Source organism: Petromyzon marinus, chromosome 31 (genome assembly GCF_048934315.1).
Source record: "Petromyzon marinus isolate PM22_M1 ecotype Great Lakes invasive population chromosome 31, UKy_Petmar_22M1.pri1.0, whole genome shotgun sequence".
Taxonomy (NCBI): Eukaryota; Metazoa; Chordata; class Hyperoartia; order Petromyzontiformes; family Petromyzontidae; genus Petromyzon; species Petromyzon marinus.
In genome coordinates this window covers 14,846,956-14,873,138 of record NC_133697.1, presented here as the reverse complement: position 1 = coordinate 14,873,138, position 26,183 = coordinate 14,846,956, and the positions used below count along the sequence as shown (strand labels likewise).

Sequence of the window (26,183 nt, the reverse complement as noted above, 5' to 3'; positions counted from 1 at the left end):
GTCTCCCCCCTCCTCTTTTCAAAAAATAGATGGACTAGTCCTGGCAAACAGCCATCGTTGCGCGTGACGCAAACGTTATTTTTATATATATATAAATAAATAAACATGCCGTTTTCAAAATAAATTTATGCAAACCGACACACCTGATGATGACCGTTTGAGTTATGGTCGAAACGTCGTGAGAATTTTTTATTGTTTTATATATATTTTGTTATTTTGTTGTTTCTCTTCAACGTGACTTTACCGAAAAAACTAAGAATATGAATTACTGCAGTCACGAAAGCTTTAAATCAAAATTTAATCGCCTCTACGGGGAGGGTTTTCACATAACTTTAAGATCCTTCAACAAACTCCGGGATAAGAAAGCTCAGCTGATCGAGTCTCTCACCTTCCTGAAGAGATGCCGCGACTCTGGGGTAATACCAATCGCATTTACACTCACCTCTGCTACTGTAACTTCTTCTAATGCGAAACGAATTCTTTTCAAAACTAGCTTAGCTCTTATCTCAGAAAAAATCAGACTTATACGCACAGAACTAGATCAGTTAGACAAGACACTCTACAAATCACACTTATCATTGACGGCAATAATGTCCACATCGGATTGGGAACATGTAGACAATATGACTTCCTCTTCAGCTGCTACTATGTCGACCAAATGTAAGGAAAACCTGATTTCCAAATTTAACCTCCTTTTCAACAAAAGACCGGACCCACACACCAAAAAGTTAGACGTTAATAAAGTCGTAATTAATCGCAGTAACAGTTCTATTTCCGATGGTCTGAAATCCGTTTTAGCTAAAGGTCTAAACTTTGCAGTCACACCTAAACACATACCAGTTAATGATATAATTGCCCAAGTAGACGTTGCTCTCAGGGGCCTGGGTCACATCGCTGCAGACGTAGCAAGATCTGAAATCGCTGCAACCCTCAAAAACGCTAAGATGCCAGCTAGCAACCTCAGCAAAGATGAGCGTTTTGAATTATATAAATTAAAAAAGAGGAATGATATTGTAGTTCTCTCAGCTGACAAAGGCAATGCTACTGTTATCATGGATAAAATAGAATACAACAACAAAATTAAAGAATTACTCGACGATGGTAGTTATACAAAAATAAAAAGAGATCCCACCAACAGCCTCGTCACACAAACCAACAAAATAATTTCTGATTCAACCGCATTAATTGATCAATCTAAACAGTTTTCGTTGAAACCTTCTGCTGCCAGGCCACCAAGATTATACGGCTTACCAAAAATACATAAAGTTGATACACCTCTTCGTCCCATAGTCTCTACTATCAGCTCCCCCACCTACAAACTAGCTCGTTTTTTGTCTGAAATCCTGCGTCCTTTCACTGGAAAGACCACCTCTGCGGTACAAAATTCTACTCACCTGGTATCAACAATCAAGGGTATTTCCCTGTCCCCAGACGACCTGCTTGTCAGTTTTGATGTAGTTTCCTTATTCACCAAGGTTCCTGTACCTGACACCATTGCAATCATTGAAGACTTGGTTCATCAAGGACTAAACACTGAGGTACCCCCCCTGGTGAGACACTGTTTAACCAATACATACTTCACTTGGAATGGAACTTTCTACAAACAAACTGAGGGCACCCCAATGGGCTCCCCCCTTTCTCCAGTTATAGCTAACATTTTCATGGAGAAATTTGAGACTGACGCCATCCAGACTGCCACTCTGCGCCCAACCTTATGGAAGAGGTACGTGGATGACACTTTTGTCATCTGGCCACATGGCCGGCCTGCTCTAGACCAATTCTTCGACCACATCAATTCCATACACCCAGCCATCAGATTTACCATGGAAGTCGAAATAGATGGCAAGATACCTTTTTTGGATGTCCTAATTAAAAAGAGACCTGATGGTTCAATGAGCCACTCTGTCTACAGGAAAGCTACCCATACGGATGCTTATCTGAAACCGGATTCCCACCACCATCCATCACAGAAGAATTCTCTCATCAAGACTCTGTATCATAGAGCCCAATGCATATCCGACCAGGAACACATAAGCAGTGAACTCAAGCACGTACACCAAGCTCTTAGGGCTAATGGTTACTCCGACTATACAATCCGCAAAGCTATCACTCAAACCATGAAGAAGAACCCTCTTGAGGAGCCTTTCAAAACCATCACTTTACCCTACATTGCTGGGATCACAAAAAAGATCTCCAAAATCTTGAATAAACACAAGATCCAGGTCCGTTTCAACACATTACATAAAATCCGTGATCTGGTTCCGTCTGTAAAAGATGTGATTCCGGACATACAATACCCTGGTGTCTACAAACTAAGTTGCCTCTGTGGTAGTAGTTACATTGGAGAAACCAAACGCCATATCTCGGACCGCATTCGTGAACATAAAGCAGACCTTAAACACGGTAGGACCAACACCTCGGCCGTAGCAGATCATTGTTCTAATTCAGTAGGCTCACATGCCATTGACTTTTCCAAGACGGAGGTTCTTTGTAAGCCATCTGGCTTCCATGAGAGATTCGTTCATGAGGCTATCCACATATACAAACACAGAGACAATTTCAACCGAGAAGATGGATTCTATCTTAGCAATCATTGGAAAGATTTGATAAATCATTTCAGTTCTTGATTGATTGTTCACGCTTACAGTGCCTTTCAGACAGCATACATAAAAACAAATTTCGTCTCCCCCCTCCTCTTTTCAAAAAATAGATGGACTAGTCCTGGCAAACAGCCATCGTTGCGCGTGACGCAAACGTTATTTTTATATATATATAAATAAATAAACATGCCGTTTTCAAAATAAATTTATGCAAACCGACACACCTGATGATGACCGTTTGAGTTATGGTCGAAACGTCGTGAGAATTTTTTATTGTTTTATATATATTTTGTTATTTTGTTGCAGCTCCACATAGTTTTCGACCTTGCGATTGCCCAGGAAGCCACGAACCACTGCGACAAAGCTGTTCCATGCCGCTTTCTTCTTACTAGTGAGCTTCTTGGGGAATTCATTGCACTCTAGGATCTTCTTTATCTGTGGTCCGACGAAGACACCGGCTTTGACCTTTGCCTCAGACATTATGGAAGATGTCTTGAAGGTACTTGAAGGCTGCCGACTTCTTATCTGCAGCTCTGACATTGTTTAATAAGGCCCAATTTGATGGGCAGTGGTGGCATCAGCACCTTCCGGGGTTCCACCAGTGGCTCCCACTGGACATTGTTCCTCCCCACAGTGAACTCGGTCCGCTGTGGCCAGTCCCGCCTGTGGTAGTGCGCCTTGGTGTCCATGCTGTCCCAAAGGCAGAGATAGCAGGGAAACTTGGTGAAACCGCCTTGGAGACCCATCAGGAATGCCACCATTTTGAAGTCTCCGATGACCTCCCAGCCGTACTCACCATACTTCAAGGCATCCAGCAAGGTCTTGATGCTGTTGTAATCCTCTTTGAGGTGCACCGAGTGAGTCAAGGGAAGAGACGAGTACTTGTTACCATTATGGAGGAGCACGGTTTTGAGGCTCCGGGATGAGCTGTCAATGAAGAGGCGCCATTCATTCTGGTTCCAGGCGATTCTGATTGCCTCGAACAGACTGGTCACATTGTGGCAGAAGCAGAGCCCATCTTGACGGGTGAAGAAGCTGCAAAAAGGTTGGTGACGCTTCCTCTGATTTACGACTTGCACACTTTCATCCAACAAGTTCCACTGCTTGAGCCTAGACGTCAAAAGCTCGGCGTTGGACTTGGTGAGACCAGGATTTCTAATCAAGCCGTTGAGGTCTTTTTGGTTGGATTAGTATGGGTTTCTCTCCATCTCTGAAATTGTCATCTGGATCTACAACGTCTTTCTCGCTCTCTGACTTGCTGCTCTCTTCTAAAGACGGCTGCTCTCTCTCTGGAGGAGTGGGTACGGGGAGCTCATGGCAGTGTGGCACCGGGGCGATGGATGAAGGAAGGTCCAGATACGTGATAGCAGGTGCATTCTTGCCAGTCCGACGTTTGGAAGGGTCCACCATGCAGAAGTAGCAGTTGCTTGAGTGGTCAGTGGGTTTTCGCCAAATTCTTGGGATAGCGAACTTCATGGCTCTCCTTTCCCCTCTGTACCATCTTACAAAAATACATTTATTTCACCCATGACTAATGTGTAAGAGATTCTTGCAACATTTTTCATTTATATATATTTTTCAATAACATTGAAAATGGTAAAAATGTAAAATAAGAAACTTTTACAATTTAAAATTTTTGAACAAATTTCATAACATAAAATTCCGAGCAACAATTGTACATCTTGCCTTCCAGAGTGTTTTTGCATTGCTCGCAGGTGAAATGAGGTGCCTAGGGTTTGTCTTGATCCCCGACAGGCATGCCAAAATATGCCTTGTTGTAGACCTCAGACATCTTAGCAGATGCTTCCACAGAGTACTTTTTCGCTCTTGTCTTGATAAATTGGCCGCAGACAGCAAAATGCTTCTGCCGGATGCTTGCAGCCTCTTGATGCCATCTCAGAAAAATGCAGATATGTATCCACTTAGGCAGCTGGAACTCAACTGAACTGGTGGGCTTAAGGCCCCTGCATTTATAATACTATTTATAATACTGGAAAGTTATCGAATGTTCTAGAAGTTACTCCAAGTCTACTCAGCACTGAATCTATCTGGAATGTTCTGGAAAATAAATTTCAAAATATTAATGTTTGTGGGGAATAATAGACATTTTCTGTACTTTTGAGGCATAAGCAATTAGGAAATAACACTTACTACCCAGCAACAAAAAAATATATTACACAGTGTAATGGGAATATTTGAGGATTTGCCTGACTACTCGGACGTTAAAAAGACTGGATGAGAGGAGTTTCAAGCCTGTTTACATGCTCTATCATCCGCTTGTCAAAAAAAATCCTATTATTTTTGGAAATAAATGGTTCCTAGATTCTCGCTGTTATCGCAAGATCCACAACAATTGACATGAAGTGGGTAACTCATGAGAAATTGGGAGAGATGGAAGTGGCTTGGGGGGGGGAGCCTTGGTCCAGAATTGGTTGACCATGGCTGATGGTGGTAATGAATAATCATGCCATGCCGCCGCAGTGCAGCATTCTGCCTTGTCTTGAAATGTAGAATATCTGCCGTGGTATGGTACCTTGCACCACTTAGCTCACAATCAAAGGGTTGAACATTCAAATTCGTTTGAGGGCTGGCTCAGCCCTGGGACAATAAAACAAGTACCAACAATGTGGGAAGTCATGTGGGCACCCTATGGATACATTGGCCCCTAGCCATAGCAGTGTGGAATTTACATCACTGGATTACAGCTGCCAAGCTCCTCCCCAGTGTTGGAGTGAGGAGACAACGTGGTTGTAGGACTTATCCTTCAATCTTTTACGGAGTCTAAGGCCCCATGAGGGATATTCACTGTAAGCGCCCGTTAAATAATAGAACCAACAAGATTTGTCCACCAGTGGTCACATGTTCAGTTCTTGAAGCATCCAACGCTACTTATGTGCACCTGTGGTGCTCTATGTACAGCATTTAAATCCATACTCTAGACCCAATTTACAATGTGCTCATTTCGTGTTGACAGCAGGCCAAATTCAGTCCTTTTTGGCATTAAAAAAACAGAATGAGTGGGTAATAGAGGTTTGCCAAATATTGACAAAATATTTCCAACACGTGATTAGGCTCATTGTTGTAAAGGAAATGGAAATTCTCGACATATATATGTACTGCCCTTTTGTCTATCCACTGTTGCATGAACACAATTGAAAATAAGGAGAACGTTTAATACCACTCCACTAAAATTGGCCTTATTTTCTTTCTCAATACAATTATATATGAAAAAGTTAAGAAATCACTCTCCCCTGCTCAATGGAGTGGCGCTCATCTGCATGGGAATCCCGGAGCTAGTAATATAAGCTCCACTTTCCTGTGGCAGGGGCCAGTTTCCCCCCAAGAAAACCAATGGTCACTTTTCACAAACTGCTACTCATTTAATTGACTTCTGATGGATGAATAAAAAGGTTGACTGCTGGAGCTATGATAAGTGCACTGTGTTATCAACTTGACCTGCCTAGTTTGATTCCTGGTCATGGCTAACATGAGTGGTGAGTGGTATCTGAACAACTTGGTCAAGTATGGGTTAACTCTTATGACCGACAAGTGTGGGGAGGCCCTTACACATCGGTGAATTGAAAAAAAGGGCTATAAATTATAATTGCTTTGTTTTTATAAAGAGAAGGAAATTGTAGACGTCAAGGTGGGGAGGTTCTGAGTATCCATGGAGATTACATTAGAGGACAATTAAAGGAAGTAGCCAGTGTGGGTGTTTTGTTTGGGTGGTGTTTATGCTTTCATGGGTATCTTGGCCAATAAAATACCTAATGCATAACCAGCTGGAATAGAGCCATGCATTCTCATTCCTGTGCCCACACTATAGTGGGAAATTGAGTTTAAAGGGACTGTCTCCGCTGCTTTATACCGCACATAAACGTGTTCAGGGATAGATCTTGAACTGCTCATAGGCTACTTTCCTAGTTGAGATTTGTTTTCTTTGGCCACACACCAGCATTTTAAACAACAATTTCCAAGTACTATTATTTCAAATGTTAAAATAAAATATAGTGAATGCAATTCGAGTGTAGTTCAGGTCCGTTATTCATGGAAATTCGGTAGAAATGTGCAATTCCTGGCCCACCAATCTTGCTTGTCAGGCAATATGGAAAAGCCTGCATGGGCTGATAAAATATAATTGGTATAAGTGCTAAACCAAATTTTATCTGCTGGAGATTAGTTGTCAGCTTAAAAAGATCCTCTGCTCATATTAAACATTTTCATTTTTACAAAGGTATTTTTGTATCTTAAAGTAGTAAATGGTACTTGCAATAAATGTTGTTGGTACATTTACTGCGAATGGAATGTTATCTATATACACACAGTGTGGGTGAGGTTGTGGCGCACTATTTTACGGTAACACATTGCACTACAAACTTGCGCACATGATTTTGATTCCTGGTCACGGCTTACATCAGTTGAGTGATCTCTGAACTGGTCCTAGATCCCCCTGTACTCCCTTGAACCTGAACTCATGGATGTGATGACATGGTCAAAAACCCCAATGACCATCATGGCTTGAGGTGTATTGACAAAGAGCTGATGATTATTATACGTACATTTTTACATCCTTATCTATTTCCATATTTATTCACAGTACTTTATTGTAAATGTGTTTATATTATAATTGATACTGTTCAGAACACTTTGTTCAGCCAGTTTACTCAACCAGATTTCAAACTAATCTGGGATTGTTTGGTTGAGGTCATAGGATATGCAACTAAATATGACTTATTGGACGTTTGTTGTTTGTGATTTTCTGCAGGCACATCATTAAATCACAGCCGTGGTCCGATACCGTTTGCCTGCGAGCGAACGAGTGGTAGTTTGGCACCTGAATACGCGAGCATGCTTTGCTGCTGGCTCTAGCCAGCATGGGGGCCAGTCCATCCCACGTACACCACTCCTTCCCGCAGCGCGGCCGCATCAACGCTCTGCACCATCCGTCCAATGCAGGTGCCGTTGTCAGCTTGCGACAACACCGCACCCACCTGGCCGCGGTGCTGTAGCCAGCGTGTAATGTATTCACCAGGCAAATAATTGGTTCATATATTCAAATAGATTATTTCACTCACTGTGCACTTGTATGAATAATTGACTAGTTTGTGATTTATGTGTGTTATTCGCAATTTTTTTGCTGATGTTAGATTAACGTTGGGGATTGAATAAGATGGGACAAGCAGTGTAGAAGAAATAAGAATGTAACACGACATGGGAAAAAATATGTTAAAATCTATTTCAAAATTCTATCACGACCCTGAATCGTAATAAGGGAGAGACCCTTTAAACAACTTGTTGTGCAGGCCGGTTGGGTCAGGGGTCAGCACTGAACCAGGAATACTGAGATGTTGGGCTCGAACCCATGATCAAACTGGGTTCTCATGCATAGGGATTTGATCGTCACAGCCCAGTTACCAAGGATGTTTAAAAAACATAAAATTATATCTGGGTTTTCACGTCATTTGGCTACATTTATAGTCTGAGAGTTGACTATCGACGTGACTGCTTGGTAAAGAAGATGTCTCTATAGCAGGGCATATAGTAATTGCGCCCTCTAAGTTCCTTAAAGCAATCTTATAAACAAAGTTCTGTGTTCTCATTCATGGTATGTTATATCACACAGGGTGATGCACTCCCCTGTAAGAGTTTGAATTTATACTTGGTCCGTGACATGATGACATAGCACAGTTGATATGAAAGTAAAAATAAATATCCATGTGGACCTTTTTCTGTTATTCCATTGTTTCGGTTTTCCATGCATACTTGAGTTTCTTCCCACATGCAAAGTACTTAAAATGTAATGGGCCAAACTTCCTAATGCCTGACCCTCCTGAAAAAGTCTTGGTGCTCCGTAAGGTGTTTTTGGTAAAAATAATTGCTGAAATTATAGCCTTTTCACAACTTCATTTATGTGGGCAGTTAAACCATATGTTCCAACATTTGTTTATTTTGCTTCAATGTGGATTTAATTTTCATAGTTTGCATTTCATGTCCCAATTGGTAATGTTTGGCCATTGCTCTTAAGTTATGGATTAAATATTTCTTGTCCTCCCTGTTCATTGCTTATAATTAATTCTGAAAATTATAATTCATGTACCTTTAACGTAACTTTTGCTGGTGCTACTTTGTGAATATGTTGTAGCCTAGATCTATTATGCCGAAGTTACAAATCACATTCAGTGCTGCGGTATATTTGATTCTGAAGTTAAAGGCATGAAATCAAGTTTACAACGGTGTTCCTGTATTTTGTGCAGGTATTTCTGTGCTGGCACAACACCAAGGCTTCAGCCTGGACAGCAAACGTGCCGGAGTTGGGCTCGGCGGGGGGAGCAGTGGAGGCGGCGGCGGTGGAGTACCGGGAAGTGTGGGGCACGCGATGGGTGGCGGCAGCAGCGGGGGTTTCGGGGCCGCCACGTCGGCCGCGCTGTCGCGCCCAGGCTCCCACGAGCGCCAGCGCAGCGAGCGCAAGCGCAAGGCTGCGGCGCCCAGCTTGGCCACGCTGAAGCAGAAGCTGAGCCGGCGACGTCGCGCGGGGCGCTCGGCCCACCATGCCAAGCAGATGCGAGAACTGCTGTCCGGCTGGGCTCTGCCCGAGGCCAGTGTTTGTCGTCCTTTAATGTTTTTGTGCAGCTTTGACATGTTTTATAATCTGTTGAGTGGCATCGTCATTATACAGGCTTGATGTGCCCATGAGAGACGGTCTCCAGGTCTCGCGGTCTTCGTTGTCTCTCGTGAATGGTCCCATTCACCTGCTCATATTGTTGTACCAACTTATCTGTTTTCCTGCTCTTACCTTCCATTTCCCTTGATATTTACATACACACATTTTTAAGTAGTATATATATATTTTTTATATCTAGGTAATTATATTAGAAGTTGGTTGGGTTTTTCAGTCTTGTCATTTGCACCGTGACAATGTCAGGTGCCTCTTGCCATTGTCCTATAAGAAATCTGAAACGGTGGAATCATTCTGACAGTTCTGGAAAGGGCACCTTCATTTGCATAGGTCTGTGCCCAGGTAAAGGCATTAAGAGTTGATGCAAAGCCTGAAGGGCTGGCTTCAAAAAAAGCCTCTCCAGCCAAGTCCATTGTCGTCTTTTAAAGGCTTAAGGTGGCCATTATAGGAGCGTAACATTGTGCTTAAGTCACGATGAGAAGGCCAGACAACTCAAGCAGTCAAGTTCTATTACAGTTGTATCTTGCCCTCTTTGCTGCCCTTCAACATCTCCCTCAGCCATTAAACTCAGAACGTTTGGTGAAGTTTCTGAATACCAGGAGAACGTCCTGCTTGAGTATTGTGTGGGTAGATACTGTCATGAAACCTGTTTTACACTATTAATGACAACCTCCATTGGTACGTAATAAAATAATTACATTTCCACCAATAGTGAAAACGCCAATGGGTGAAGGCTTTGCCAAGCCTTGTCGGTCATTGGGGTTTTTGAACATCATTCAACACGCTGATCAGTGTGGATGATCTGGAATTGAACTCAGGTCATCAGGTTGATAGCCCAGCATGCTAATCACTATCACTGCTCCACCTGGCATGGTGAATAGGTTTTAATCCTTGTTAATCACAATGCTTCAACCTCATTGTAATAAAATTATCTCTTCATCCACTGGCAGAAACTTGGTAAAAACACCTTGCAACTGCTTATTCCGAATACACGTCGTCATTACACTCGCTTGATCCTGCCCTTTCCATTATTAATGTTATTTCGTTAGTCTCATTGTACAATACTACTGTCGCTGCTGCTGTTGATAGCGTTCTCATGCTGGCGTTGGTGTTGTGTCGCGTGGGTTCAGGTGAGTGCGTTGGTGGAGGAGTACGAAGCAGCGGCTGCACTGAAGGAGGTTGCGCAGCAGGCGAGTCTGGCACGACCCACTGCCCATGGCCTCCGTCACCACCTGTCTTGCCTCTACGAGTACAAGTACTGCACCGACATGGACCTCATCTTTCAGGTAATTCCGCAAAAGCACCCGAGACCGGTGAGGTGTCCACCTGGATTGTGGAATTCGGCTTTGGCAATGCAAGCCGATGCTTTTTTTGGGGAGGGGATCATTGGCTTAAAACCCGTTGTTGCCATTTTAAGCATTAGTACTCGTGCAGCATTCGTTTACTGTACTATCCAGAAATAACCCGCACTGATGAGCCATGGCGTGCACAGGTACTCAGACAATCGCCCCGGTTACTGTACTGCGTTGTGCGTCTGTCGTTTTGGGTAAATGGAGTATATCAGCCATTGTGTCTTATCTAAACACTGCAATGAGTTTTATAAATTAAGGGACTTGATATTTACCCATTGAGTATATGATATAATACATCCTGTCGAGATTACATTTTTAACTGCCGCTTTAAACTCTAACCTGACTACAGTTTACACACTGGTAGGTTAGCCATGATATTGTGATACTATGATATACCGTACGATATGAGATGTGATATATTTTTTTACAAAATTCAGATTATTCCCATTTTGTGAAGTTAAATGCTTTTTTGATTGACATGCAATGCACAGTCTTGGCTGGGCATATAAAATATGTTCCAACATGTGACCTTTTTTGCCAGTATCAAAGTATAAAAAAATGAGTATAGGTTTTACCTCATCTGTTCGCTTTTTGGCATTCTCTTGTGAGACTAGGCCCTAAAGAAGGCTGTCTCTGGTGTAGACCAATCAGTTTCAAAGACAATACATATATTATCGGAGCATATTTTTTATGCATGTTTACCACACGTATGTTAATGCAGACATGATTTCTTGAAAAAGATTTCTATTTGGTGTTTGAACATCTTAACACCTGTTTTATTGCCAGAAAGGGTAAAACCTATTCTTATTTTTTTCATCAAAGATGTTCCGTGAGGTGATTAAAGAGGCCAATCGAAGGAACTGGAACATTCTGCGATGTCATAATTTTGCGCTTTTTGAGGAACGAAGCATCTCTAGCTCTGAGAGTTTGGAATTATTAGTTTTTTTTTTTATCATGACGTAATAACGATAGCACAATTCAAAGAAATTCCCACACCTCCGGAGCAGCCCTACAATTGCCTGCTCGTGCCACTGCTGGCAGAAAGGCTCCCTCTAGAGAGCCCCCTTGAGTGGAGACCCTTCAGCAGCATGAGCCCCTTTACATTTAGCTGCACTGTAATAACACCACCCTCTTGGACAGACACCCAAGTTTTGCGGGTGTCACAAGGGAGTGACACAGGCAGTCCTGTGAGTGCACTGGCAGGGGAGGTAGCTCTAGCGAGCCCGTTTGGAGGGTATTTGGCCTACTCTTCTGTACGAGCCACACACCACATGGGGCCTGCTGATGGACTGTGTATCGTGCTGTACTTTTCTCCAATTATCTACACTGCAGCATAAACCATCATGCGAACTACAGCCATCCTCGCGGCAGTGGCTTTTGGTGATCCATTGAAGAAACATGGTCACTGCATCACGTGCTTTAGGATGCGTTTGTCCGGCTGTCTGGAATGCTCTTCCTTCCGATATTAGGAAGACACTGGAGCTATGCACTTTTACTGGTAGGAACGAAGTTGTAAAGTGAGTGTACCAGCCTGCAATAGATTAATGTGTCCGTCCGTCCGTCCCCTTTTCAATACTTTAACGAAGTGAAATCTCGTGCTGTTGGGTGTATAATTTGTCCGAAGAACCCTAAATGATTTTGAGGGCAAAAAGGTGGGAAGACGCTCTCAATTTGCACAATTTTACGTAATAACAATGTCATAAAATTGCGCAAAATTCCAATGTTCCTACCAGCCCACCCTGCAGGGACCTGTTAAATCTAAATTGAAAACTCATTTCTTTAGAACTGCTTTTTGTGTTTGGTTTGTTGTCCTTCCCCCATATCTCTGATAAGCATTGTTGGCTACGTACGGTGCGAAAGAAGTTCAGCATACATACAATTGAGAATAAACTTGGAAACTTGGCAGATCACTGTTATAATTCAGTAGGCTCACATGACATTGACTTCTCCAAGACAGAGGTGCTTTGCAAGCCATCTGGCTACCATGAGAGATTCGTTCATGAGGCTATCCACATATACAAACAGAGACAATTTCAACCGAGAAGATGGATTCTGGTTTAGCAATCATTGGAAGGATTTGATAAACCATTTTTGGTCTGAATTGATTGTTCACGCTTACGGTGGCTTTCAGACCGCATCCATTGTTTTCGTCTCCCCCCTCCTCTTTTCCGAACATAGATGGACTCGTCCATCTGAATAACTGCCAAATCGCTCTCTGTGGTGCTAACGTTAAAAAAACCGCCACTTTTTTAAATTCTCTTGCTCTGGTTTTCACACCTGATGATGATTGCTTGTGTTGCAGTCGAAACGTCGTGATAATTTTATTGTTTTATATTTTTATTATTTTATTGTTTCCCTTCTACGTGAATTTACTGAAAGAACTAAGAATATTTGTAAAACACAGTTTTTTTCATTGCTTGCTGAAATACTGAGAGTACCCACACAATGCCCTGAAATTTTCTCCTGAAACTAAGTTTCAAGCTATAAAATGGTTTGTTTCTGTAGCTTAACTGCTTATACAGGTTATGTAGTGTGCACATGTAACACAGCAGCATATCCAGATTAGGTGACACATTAATCCAACAAAGTAGTGGTCATCAAAAGCGACAGCTTGTTGCCATATCTTTAAACCTGATATCTATAATTTGCATCGTACGTTGACGGGGGAGAAGTGATGGTTAGTGCACTGTGCTATGAACCTGATTTGTACACTGCTGTGAACTTGGTTCATACACTGTGCTGTTAACCTGGTTCGTACACTGTGCTATGAACCTGGTTCGTACACTGTGCTGTTAACCTGGTTCGTATACTGTGCTATGAACCTGATTTGTGCACTGATATGAACCTGGTTCGTCCACTATACTTAGAACCTGGCTCGTACATTGCGCCATGAACCTGGTTTGTGCATTGCGCCATGGACCTGGTTGACGAGTTCGATTCCTGGCCACATCTATCATAAGTGGTCAGCAGGCTGAAGTGTGGTCCAATGTTTCAACTTGGGGAAGCCTTCATCTGCCAGTGGATTGTCAAAGTGCTAGAAATTATAATTATTTGTAATACATTGACATTGCATCCTTATTACCATGTGTTGAATAACAATGGGCAACGGTTGGATGCGGCCTCGGGTTGGCACGAATGCGGTAGTTATGATTTGGCTTGTGTTTTGAATATGGTTCAGTCATTCATTCATGCATCTTTGTATGCATGGTGTGTCATGTTGTTACTTAAGATTTTCTTGTTGTAAAATAACTCCAACTGGCACGAACTTGGATCTCACATTTGAGATGTCCTTTGGAATCTTACTCAAGAAGGAAGGAAAATAATCATTTTTACATGCAATTATTGTCAAGTCCGTTATCTTTACTATCGTTATGTCTGTTTATAAGACCTCTCACGCTCTACTTAAGAATTCTAGTCGTGAAGTCTGCTATGAACTTCCAATTTGTTTAGGGTTCAGAACCGATATAATTACGCTTCTTTGTTTGGGTGCAGCGAATGCAGTGGATAAATGAACAATCAAGCATGCTTTATTTGTCCACTTAACAGTCTTCGTTCACATGGCAAGTTGCCGAGATAAACAACTGATTTTTGGAATGGCAGCATGTTAGAAATTGGTTTAGGTTCTATAGCAATTTAGCGGCCTCTTGTAAATTGATAAAAAATCCTTTTACGCCACTGTTTATTGATCATGATAGGCGGGCAGCAGTTGACCATATGCTCCACTGTTCCGGTTCCTCTTTGTGGTGAACAATGTAAGCCATTACGATGTGTTTTTTTGGAGAACCTTTTGTAATTAATCTAATACCCTTCTTTATCCTAGGACACCTGCTTCCCGGTGCACCGGGCCATACTGGTAGCACGCTGTCCGTACTTCCGCAATCGGTTGGCCCTGCCGGGCTCTGCGGTAGGAGGGCCGGCCGGCGCTGGCGGGGTCGGCACGCTGGGTTATGGCGCGGAACTCACGCTGACCCTGGGGGCGGCCGGCGTAGACCTGCACGCCTTCTCCGCGCTGCTGCGCTTCCTGTACACGGGCGAATTGGAGTCTGAGAGCGATGGCGGCGACCCTAATGGTGAGCGCGCGGATTGTGGGCATTTCACGCTCGAAGTAGGGGATGCTGTAATGGGTCGCAGCATAATGGAAGTCCCTCCCGCCTCTGTGCACTGGGCCGTTTTAAATAAATTAGTTTTTGTTGTCTTGCGCATTGCCTCAATACGCAAAAATAAAATAGAAAATGCTAATATAACACTTCTAACAATACAAACTTCTAAACGCTGTATAAGATGTAGTGGAAAAATATATTAATATTTTTTTGTTCACCTTTTGTAACAAACTTAAGTATTGTTAATGAATTACAGTTGCTTATTATTGTTGAAAACATGTTGCGTAACATTGATCCAATTTCTAAAGTATTACTTTTTGCTTTGGATGCAGATCTTTAAATCGCTTAAAACAAATCGGAGCTTCCTCAGTTCCCCTGATCTTCCTTCCAAAGGACTTATTATATCTTAAAGTGCTCTCATGTTAAGAAATTGTAAGTCCTATTTAGTTAAATATTTGGAGGTTTGGTTCGCTGAAGGCTCCGTTCTAAAATGTCACGATTATTGAATAAATGAACATGCAGTTATTGGTCAATGCAAAATATCAAGATCTTACAAAAACAAAACAATGCCCTTCCCCAGAAGACATTATGCCCTGCCATTTCTCAATATGTCATGAAAATAATATAACACACAATTGGAAAACGTTCACAGCAAAAGCCACCTTTTCTGGATAACATATATGCTTCAAGTCGTGTTCAGGTGCTCGGTAGAACTATATTACACAGCGATAGAACCATGAGAGGTGGCGACGGCTCTGCGTTGCCTTCATCCAGCAATGGATTTGTCACTGCTGACGATTCTTTTGCTTCGGCAGCTGGCGGCAGTGGCTACGCGGGCAAGCAGGGATTGCTGGCGCACGATGGCAGCACATTGGCCCGCCTTGGCGAGGAGTTTGGCACGCCCAACGCGCTGGCTGTCGATCTGCTGGCGCTCCTTGACAGCGGCTGCTACTACGATGCCGTGCTGTGCTTCTCGTCCGACATGGATTACACGGTAGCGCAAGCTGATTCGTTTTCATTCGCGTTGCAGGGAGTATTCCTGTGCTCTTTTTTCCCCAAGTAGTTTTTGTTTCTTATAATATTTCTGCTGGTTGCCCCAGGGTCTATAACTGGACCAGTGTACCCTCGTAACGTTATAAATAAGAGTGGGATGTCATCAAGAGGAAAACCCCCTTGGGTTGTGCGTACTCTGGTAATGAAGATAATATCTCATTGGGAAACAGGTGATGCAACTGTCTCTTTGACATTTTTCCTGTGTCCAAATTACCATGAATTTGTCTGCTCCTATTGTATCTCTAAAGCTTAGCAGGGCCTGGTTAATGTTTCGATGGGTGACTACCATAGCTCGCCAAGTATTGTAGGCATGATGCTATTGTAGGCATGATGCCACAAGGCTTCAGTGTTGGTTATCACCCCTTACTCTGTGTGGGGTTTCTGTTCCGCTTTCCTCCCACACACCAATCCCTCAACAGTTCACTAAATACAGGCCTTGAGATTTAACGATTATTTTGTGGGTAAATAACTAACATTGTTTACTACGAAAGTGCAATAACACATAGCACAGCAATTGTCTTCGTTTTTTTAGAGTAAATATATATTTCATTTGCATTGCCTTTGAATTGGTTTAAATAAATTTAAGAACACGTGATTTCTCAGAGTTGTGTAACCTTGTGGTTGTTCTGTCTGCACAATAACTCTTATCTCTCCTTTCTCGTGCACGCTCGCTCTTGCATGTATGTATGTTGAATTTCTTTCGCACTGTAGGTCGCCAACCGTGCTAATGGGAGGTGCGGGGGAAGGACAACAAACTAAACACAGGACAACAATTAATAATATTTCTAAAGCGCTTTTCTTCAAGGATCTCAAAACCAATCGTGTCCCTGCATGCACGCCACGGCCGTGTGTCTGCGCAGTACACGGAGGTGTGCGGAGGCTACACGGAGCCCATGCCCGGCGACCTGCGCTGCCACAAAGCCATTCTGTCGGCCCGCTCGCCCTTCTTCCGCCGCCTCTTCCAGCGGCGAGCGCGCTCCGGCGAGGAGCTGACAGAGCGCGCCCTGCAGGCTCCCACGCGCATCCTGCTGGACGAGGCCGTGCTGCCACGCCGCTACGGCCCCGCGGTGCTGCACTGCATGTACACCGACTGCCTGGACCTGGCGCTGGTGGCGCCGCCCTCCTCGCCTGCCTGCGGCAGCCCGGTGTCTGTCGGCGCGCTTGGCGAGTTGCACGCCTCAGCCTGCCTGCCGTCTCGCGTCGAGGAGGCCATGGAGCTGTATGGCATCGCGCTCTTCCTCGAGTTTGAGGTCATGGCTCAAGGTGAGCAGCGTACGCGCGTGTCGAGATTCATCTGCGGCGAGCATGCCCTTGTTGTGCTTTGTTCAGTTAAAATTTTCTAAACTATAAGCTACACTAAATTTTGATTTAAAGCTTTCGTGACTGCAGGGATTCATATTCTTGGTTCTTTCGGTAGTCACGTAGAAGGGAAATAATAAAAAATATAAAACAATAAAATTATCACGACGTTTCGACTGCAACACAAGCAATCATCATCAGGTGTGAAAACCACAGCAAGAAAATTTGAAAAAAGTGGCAGGTTTTTTTTACGTTAGTACCACGGAGAGCGATTTGGCAGTTATTCAGATGGACGAGTCCATCTATGTTCGGAAAAGAGGAGGGGGGAGACGAAAATAATGGATGCGGTCTGAAAGGCACCGTAAGCGTGAACAATCAATTAAGACCCGAAATGGTTTATCAAATCCTTCCAATGATTGCTAAGCCAGAATATATCTTCTCGGTTGAAATTGTCTCTGTGTTTGTATATGTGGATAGCCTCATGAACGAATCTCTCATGGTAACCAGATGGCTTGCAAAGAACCTCTGTCTTGGAGAAGTCAATGTCATGTGAGCCCACTGAATTATAACAGTGATCTGCCATGGCCGAGGTGTTGGTCCTACCGTGTTTTAGGTCTGCTTTGTGTTCACGAATGCGGTCCAAGACATGTTTTTTGGTTTCTCCAATGTAACTACTACCACAGAGGCAACTTAGTTTGTAGACACCAGGGTACTCTATGTCCGGAATCACATCTTTTACAGACAGAACCAGATCGCTGATTTTATGTAATGTGTTGAATCGGACCTGGCTCTTGTGTTTATTCAAGATTTTGGGAGATCTTTTTTGTGATCCCCGCAATGTAGGGTAAAGTGATGGTTTTGAAAGGCTCCTCAAGAGGGTCCTTCATGGTTGGAGTGATAGCTTTGCGGATTGTGTAGTCGGAGTAACCATTAGCCTTAAGAGCTTGGTGTACGTGCTTGAGTTCACTGGCTATGTGTTCCTGGTCGGATATGTATTGGGCTCTATGGTGCAGAGTCTTGATGAGGGAATTCTTCTGGGATGGATGGTGGTGGGAATCCGGTTTCAGGTAAGCATCCGTATGGGTAGCTTTCCTGTAGACAGAGTGGCTCATTGAACCATCAGGTCTCTTTTTTATTAGGACATCCAAAAAAGGTAGCTTGCCATCTTTTTCGACTTCCATGGTAAATCTGATGGCTGGGTGTATGGAATTGATGTTGTCGAGGAATTGGTCTAGAGCAGGCCGGCCATGTGGCCAGATGACAAAAGTGTCATCCACGTACCTCTTCCATAAGGTTGGGCGCAAAGTGGCAGTCTGGGTGGCGTCAGTCTCAAATTTCTCCATGAAAATGTTGGCTACAACCGGAGATAGGGGGGGGCCCATTGGGGTGCCCTCAGTTTGTTTGTAGAAAGTTCCATTCCAAGTGAAGTATGTATTGGTTAAGCAGTGTCTCACCAGGGGGGGGGGGGGGGGGTGCCTCAGTGTTTAGTCCTTGATGAACCAAGTCTTCAATAAATGTGAAGGGCTAACAGTGGTCACAATTTAATAACCCTGATACCTTTTCACAGCAAACAATTATTAAATGCAAAATGTTTTTGTTGCTGCCTATTACCAAGTAATCCAGAATGTGCCCAATCCCATGTGAGCTCGCAAGCTAAGCAGGAATGATCGTGGTGAGTGCTTGTATGGGTGACCACCGGGCACAAAAACAGGTGTAGCAGGTGCTGTGTGCAGTCGAGGGCAGTACAGAAAATGCCATTGTTCTACACACCACCCACCTCCACCGAACCGCGCTAACCAGCGTGGCGAAGTATGGTCTAATAATCCTCATGGCCTGCACGGTATGGGGAGGCCCTCATCCAACAGTTGATCGACGAATGGGCCCTACATGTTTGTGGCCCACATGTAATGTGATTATGTAATGACACAGACTCATTGATCATCCTGTGGCGTTTCCATTCTGCCAAGTCATTATGCGCTGTTAGATGGTCAACAGTTTAATGTCTCGCATGGATGAGCACTGTCAACACTCGCATTAATGGGTTGCATTCATTTTCTCCAGCTAGCCACCTTCCAAGTGCTGTCCTATGAATGGGCTCTAACATTGCTGGCTGTCACTGTAAAGCCTGCAACATCCGGGCATGTTACCCTTGTTGGCTTTTGAAAGGAGGGCTTTTAACATTGGAGAGCCTCGGTGTATAGACCAGTGGGACTTTTAGACGACTTTAAAGCAATACATCTTGCATTGTTTAGTTATAAATGTTACCTAAATATCAGGAAAATATAAATAACAACACAATAATTTTTAGCAAATTATGATGTAAACTCTTACTCGACTTACGTTGCTGAGACCTCTTTCTAAGTCGGTTTGTTCGTCTCGGAAATCAATATTTAATTGTATGTATGGTCTGTCTTAAAATGTGTTATGGTTCAACAAAAAAATCGAAGCATTATGAAGAAATATTGTACATTTGCATGTGATACTGTAGAAATACTGTATCGTTGTACACCGTACGGGATACTGACTAATTACATCTCGTAGAGGATTGCTCTGCAGAATAAAATAAAATAGTTCCGCGGTCCGGTTTGTAAGTACGACCGAAATTATCGCAAGTCGGATGGTTAAAAATAATAACATCTTATAAGTGCGGATATTTGTAATTCGGATGTTCGTATCTCGGGGACTGCCTGGACTTTTAAAAACTACGTGTAAAATCTCAAGTGGTCTGTTGGCCTGAACTTCGCTGACTTGAACGCACCTGAGTGCACACTGAAATCAGTGACAGTGACCTCCACCGAGCAGACCTTGGAATTTCTTCACTTTCTACTCAAGATAATTACAAGTTATTTGATAAAAAAATCTCAATTTAAACACATTTGCAAATGCCTGCTAATTGTATTGGTATTTATTCAAATGATCAATATTTATCACAAGCAAGAGGGCACACTCACCTAATGTCTGTCGCCATTCAAGGGATAATTGACACCGCGGTTTCCCAAAGGCCCTGTTCTCACGAGTCTTGCTTTCCCTGACTCCTTGTGCGATGCTAGCACTTTACATATTGATGTGGTGTGATGCCAGGAAGCGTGGACTTGCCATAGTGGAAAACCAAAATAGATGAGAGATTAACTCCTTTTCCAGGGTGCTATGCTCCCGGCACGGGCAAATCCTCAGTCAGCCGAGGTTGTTGGGTCAGTCGTGCTAAATGTAGCACTTAAGACTTTGCAGTGAATTGCTTGCAGAGCAGAGAAATTGCAGCTCGCTGGATAGAGATGAGCGTAGTGAGATTAAATTAAAGTAGGTGATTTTATCTGTTTTCACTTTGTTTTTACCTGGCTATTGCTCTGCTTTTAGACTCCAGGTGAAGTATGCATTGCAAGTACAGTCAGTCTTTACTCGCAGGATGAGACCAATATTGTGCAACAATTAAAACAAATAATCTCAAATGCTATCGTGGAAACGTTTTCGACATGCATTGTGTTGGCCATGGAACTGCCAAAGATGCGGTTACTTACCACGCTTGAATATATACTTGTGTTACTTGATGTGTGTTATGCTGTGCATGGGAGGTGTTTTTTTAGTATAGTAATACAGATTGCTCTTTTTGCTACAGATACATACATGTGCAATGCTCTCTAATATATTATTTCACGGAGGTTGGTGCTGCACTTGTTAAAACGAAAACACCTGCCCGAATGAAAATGCTTGATCGCTGTGGTTTTAAAGCAGAGGGAGGACTAGCGGTTGCAATATCTGCAGAGCCTGTGGTTCGTCAACAAACATTGATTGGTTTTGATACTACTTTTGTGTTCTTAGAACCATGGCTTTTTCCACTACTGGTGTGTAACAAGATCGTGGAAGGATAAGGTTGTTGTTATTTATTTTCATTCCACAGGAGTTCCCTTTACTTGCCCAACTATCCTCTGTTTTCATGACACCTTTCATGTGTGCCACACCATGGCAACGCTTAGTTCACTGCCAAGGTCCATGTGTCCCTTCGACTTTATAAGTAGTGCCTATGTCGTCATAAGCTTACTCGGGGCCTTGGCCCAGGACCAGACTTATGAAAGGGTGATAATGCCCTGGGCAACCGTGCTGACCCGAGAAACACTCCTGGTGTCATCGGGTCACTACCTCAAAGACAAGCATGAGCCATGATGCAACTGACCTCACTCAGCCACAAGGCATGCGGCGATCCCACCCCGTTCCTCTGCAGTTCACTTATTAGCCACAACTTATGGTTGCCATTCCATACGATAATATATTTTCCATGTCTCGTTTTTTTCTGTTTCGCTCGTTTTGTTCGAGCTATGTTAGACAAAATGTAACAATAGCATATAGTTGTCATACTTTGTAAACAATATATTTTTTTAAATGCATTAGTTTATGCATACATTATGGCCATAAGAATATATTTCATTTTATAAGTCTATTAATCCTCACAAGTAAATCATCACCAAAATGCAATGTAATAAGAACACATTAAAGAGTTATTCTGAAAACGGATTTTTACTCGATGGAGACAACCCTAGTATATGCTACACTGAAATGTTGTTATAATCCCAAGTTGATGATGGGTTATTGTAACCCTTTTGCCGCCGCCGCCGCTGCTAGCTCACACAGTGGATGTCCTGCCCAGGCGAGGTGTGCTCACCCGTGGTTGGTGACTGGGCTGTAAGGAGGTAGGGGCTAGAGCGAGAGAAGCAGATGGGTGGAACACGAGAGCACAAGGACCGCTCTATGTGTGGGGGACATGACTCAGTTCGGATTGGCACGGTTCGGCCACCGTTTTGGCTCAAGAGCCGCTCTGGTTTGTGCAGAGCAGGTTATGAAAACATGGGTCCCAGGGTGGTCAGGCTAGGTGGCTCGAATCAAAAGTTTTGAAAACATTCCTTATGCACATCATTGTGACCACAAGTTTTCATTGAAACACCAGCTGTTTTATGGATGCCGCCACTACAAAGGAGAGGGATCTTGCATGTTGTTGAACGAGCCTAGCGTTTCCATCTTTGTGAGGATCGTTGTTGTGGCTGCTTGTGTGAGTTATGCAAGGCTGGATTTGCTCTAATTCGTCTCCATGCTTGATGTTTTAACATTTCTTTCTGGTTTTGTGTGCCCCTATCAATTTATCTCTCTGTTTTGTGCATATAAAGTATTAGTGTGATCGTTTCTGAACATGGTTTTTTGCCTACGTAATTTATTGTGTGTGTATTGCATTGTGTTTAAAAGTGGAGACAATTGAACTTGGAATCTTTTTTTACATATCTTTGTGCGCTATCTACACTTGAGATGACATTGTGAATGTTGTGAAAACATGTTTATGGTAACGTTTGTAGACCACTTTTTAAATGCCTTGTTAGTAGTCATTGGAAATTATTTACTTAAATGGTTCTTCCATATTTTGCTGGTAAAATTTTAAATTGTTAAATATGAACGTTAAGTGAAAGCTTTGTCTTTTGCAATGTGACTTGTATATATAGCCAATGTACGTTTTTATCTATATATATAAAAGGGAAATTTGTGAATATGTGTGTCTGTTCGAAATGTTTAGCATACTTCCCAACATGCAACAAACTTGAAATTTGGCATGTGGGTAGCTTCCAGACTGTACACAATGCAAAAAGAATAAAAATAGACTTGATTTTTTGGGAGGGGTGGGCGCAGTAATGGATATATTTTGCACAGCAAGTGAGCGGTGACGTCACATCTGTGTTGTCACTCGCATGCGGCAGCGTCACGCAGTGTGCCTGCTGACGTCACCTCCCAACCCTCCGCGTAGGCCGTGTATCCCGCACAAATGCGCTGTCTCGATTTTGTAAGTCAACGCGACTATTTTCGGCTCGCTCTTAAATATAAAGCAGAAAATTCATCTGTGTGTGAAGCAGCAAAAGCTCTCGAACGCTGAGCTCTGACGTCATGAAATTTTCGCAGCTTATGCTGTCTGGAATGTCTAAGGGAACGTGACTATTTTCAGCTCGCCATGTCATTCCCTTCCCGAGTTGCCTGGTTAAGGTTCAATTTCCTTGAGTGAAAAACATCCGATTTAGTTAAATTGATTTGTTTCGGATTTTTTTCTTTCTTGCAAGCATCAATTTTTTTAAAAGGGTTTCCCACTGAAATATAAGGGAATATTAAATTAATCCAAGACAAGAATGCAAGTCCCGGGTCGAAGCCGGGTAGTAAAGCTAGTTTATTTATATTATGTAGTTCCTCAAGCAGGGTAATTCCACATGCAGTAAACTAAGAACAAAAAGGAACGTGTGGTTCAAGAAAATATCCAGAGATTTCTTGCAACATTAACGTGCAGGTACAAACCTTAGGGTTTCGTGCAGAGGGCGCTGGCTATGGGTGGGGGAAACATTTTAAACTTTCTCGAGCTCACATGTATTTCCTGATTATTTGCACAGTATATAAAGAATGATCACTGTTTGTGCTCACGTGTAACCTTAGAGTGTTATCTCATATTACGACCAGACTAGGTGTGAACTGTGACAATGCAACCGACGGCAGCTTTTTTTCAGCTTTTTTTAATCGTGCGAAATGCTCACTATCAAGGCTAGTTCGTGTGGGAATGTGCGTGATACCCATACATTCACCGTTGACTTGGGCAGTGAACATGTGCCATGCTCTTTTGAAATGCTTGTATTTATAGGAATTCCATTTATATTACTCAGGAAATCTTCCCTATGATTTCAAGCCCCTTGTTCAGGGTGTGCCTGCAGTGTGATGTTTGGCCCATTCCCTAAATGAGTGTTTCCCATCTAAGAGAAGAAAATCCACAATACTGCAGCAGTCTTAGGCTCCGCACAGATACATTCAGGAATCCATCCATCTACTGCTATCTTTTGATCACCGGCTTTACCCATACAGTGGCCGTCAACACGTTTGTCAATTCACGCACGCGTGTTTGGCCCTGCCTAAACCAGAAATCTATAAAACATACCCCACCGACTGTTCTGTGGGGCCATGGTACACTTGGACAACAGCACCCTCACGTCACTTCTGCCAGCACTGACATCAGTTTGTTAATTTCTGATATTGACTTGATGATAGCAGATAAACCCCATATTCTCAGACACGTCTCTTTCCTCAACAAATATTACACCGGAAGCAATCACAAATTGGTGGTGCAAGTTACTCCTCCGCAAAGCCTAAGGCAGTGTAAAGCTAATTATATCCAAAAACAAGATCATTTTCATAAAATATCTAGGTCAGGATGTAGCAGATTTTAGACTGCAACAGATAACTATGCCTAGAGGAGCAAAGCGATGAAATGAATGTCACCACGTTAAATAATGCAATAATAATGGATAGTGCATTGAAAATGGGGGGAAAAGGTTTAAAACGCAAACTGCTTTACTGATACTGCAGAAGGCATGTTGAGGAGTGGTGTAAACTCCAGAAGAGAGATGGTAAACAAGTATTAAAGTATTTTTTTATCTTACCAGGTTATGCCCACTGAGCTATATACAGTAACTCTTTTTCAGAAGCGACCTGGCAACAAATGATAGCTCAACGAAGTGGCTTATCATGTGGAAATGTATAGCGGCCATGCACTCTAAACGCTTGTTGATTCTAAATGTAGAGGGAACAACCAGAGGAGAAAAATCCACACGACCACAGGGAGAACATGCAAACTCCCAACAGACAGGCGTCAGGGTCGGGATTGATCCCACAACCTTGTGCATCCTAGGCGATGGAGTTAACATCTCGCCACCACTGTCCCTCTCTAATCCTCTTGAGAAACGAGTGCTCGTACGAGTCTCACGTCAGCGACGGGTCGACCGTTTCATAACACAGTACCAGCGGCACAGAAAGCACGATTGCCAGACTTGGTATTTGGGGAACGTTTCGTCCCGGTCATTTTCCCGACTGCCTCTGACGATGCTGATTGCAAGGGAATACCTCCACGAGCAGTGTATTTAACAACAATGGGTTGCTGCAAGTGGCCCGTACAATTGTAGGTTATGTTTAGAATTTGTTAAAGATTCGTGGTAAACGCCAAAGGCTTTCAACAGACAAACTAAATCAACGTGTTAAAGACGCTACACGTTGTGGGAAACACGTCCCCAGCTTCTCTGCGTAGCTGCCTTTGTTATATGTGTGTGGTCGTAAGGATCGAAATTTGGATGCAATATTTTAGTTTCAAGGCAAATCTGGTTTTATGTATATCACCGGAGTCAAGTGAAATATTCTCGCTGCTCAATTGAGCAATGAAGCAGCACTCGTCTATGTTGAGGGCACTGAGCTATTGGTAAATTTACAACCAATTTTTGCTTCGCATAAAGTGATACATTGCCCTGCAGGGATTATAGGTTGAGTCTACACCTGATTGTGAGTTATGTGCACTGTTCACAGTAGTACCAAGCGTGATGTATTGTGGCTACCGGTCATATTTCGTTCATGAATTTGAGCATTTTTTAGCTATGACACTTGGGACACAATGACACAGTGACGTAAATGGTGCCAGATGCTCTTTAATGTGTACAGTAGATGGGATGGCTCGATAGTATTCAGCTCCATTATGTTTAGGGGCTGCAAAATTTTACTTTGAAACTCTGTTATCTGCGTCACTGGCAAAGACTGCAGCTTTGGTGCCAGCCTCTTAGAGAATCGCCAGGTTATTATATTTGTATTGGTAATCCTGCGAAAAGGACATGTATGGCGTGTGCACGAGGCTGAATGTGACCGTAAATGCACGAAGGTAGCGAGTGTAATTATGACATGTGCGTCACGGGTTAATTTAAACACGCCATGATCTTTGTCTAGCGCAAGCCATCTGCAGGCAGGTTTACAAACAGATATTTGGCTGCTTTGTGCTGCTGTTTCACTGTGAGAACCGTGCACTTGAATGACGTGTAAAAATAGACTCAAGATAGCTGCAAGCCATGGTTAGAAGAATTTTATTAAATACAGTTGTAAAAGTCATCTCCATAATTCAATTTGATAACCACTGTGTGTGTGTGTCAACAGCGAGGCCTCGTCTGCCGTGTACAGTTGTGAAGTGTGGCCTTATTTTATGCTGTATCTTATCCGAAATGCAAACATGTCTGGATGCTGACAAGGATCTCTCCTGACATTTCAAGTTTTTCAAGTTTCAAGT

The 26,183-nt window shown here is 43.0% G+C and overlaps 1 protein-coding gene across 4 annotated transcripts in view; it reads left to right on the top strand.

Annotated features, from left to right (window-relative positions):
* BTBD7 (BTB domain containing 7) overlaps positions 1 to 26,183 on the top strand; it is a 69,029-nt gene that overhangs the window by 13,340 nt on the left and 29,506 nt on the right. For 3 of the 4 annotated variants that reach the window (XM_076071147.1, XM_076071148.1, XM_032964181.2), the window contains 6 exons: positions 7,366 to 7,556; positions 8,855 to 9,195; positions 10,407 to 10,562; positions 14,449 to 14,698; positions 15,544 to 15,722; positions 16,642 to 17,044. In XM_076071147.1, the coding sequence (XP_075927262.1) occupies positions 7,475 to 7,556; positions 8,855 to 9,195; positions 10,407 to 10,562; positions 14,449 to 14,698; positions 15,544 to 15,722; positions 16,642 to 17,044 (1,411 nt within the window). In that variant the 5' untranslated portion in view covers positions 7,366 to 7,474. The remainder of the gene's footprint in view (positions 1 to 7,365; positions 7,557 to 8,854; positions 9,196 to 10,406; positions 10,563 to 14,448; positions 14,699 to 15,543; positions 15,723 to 16,641; positions 17,045 to 26,183) is intronic. The other variant, XM_076071149.1, reaches the window with a different exon arrangement.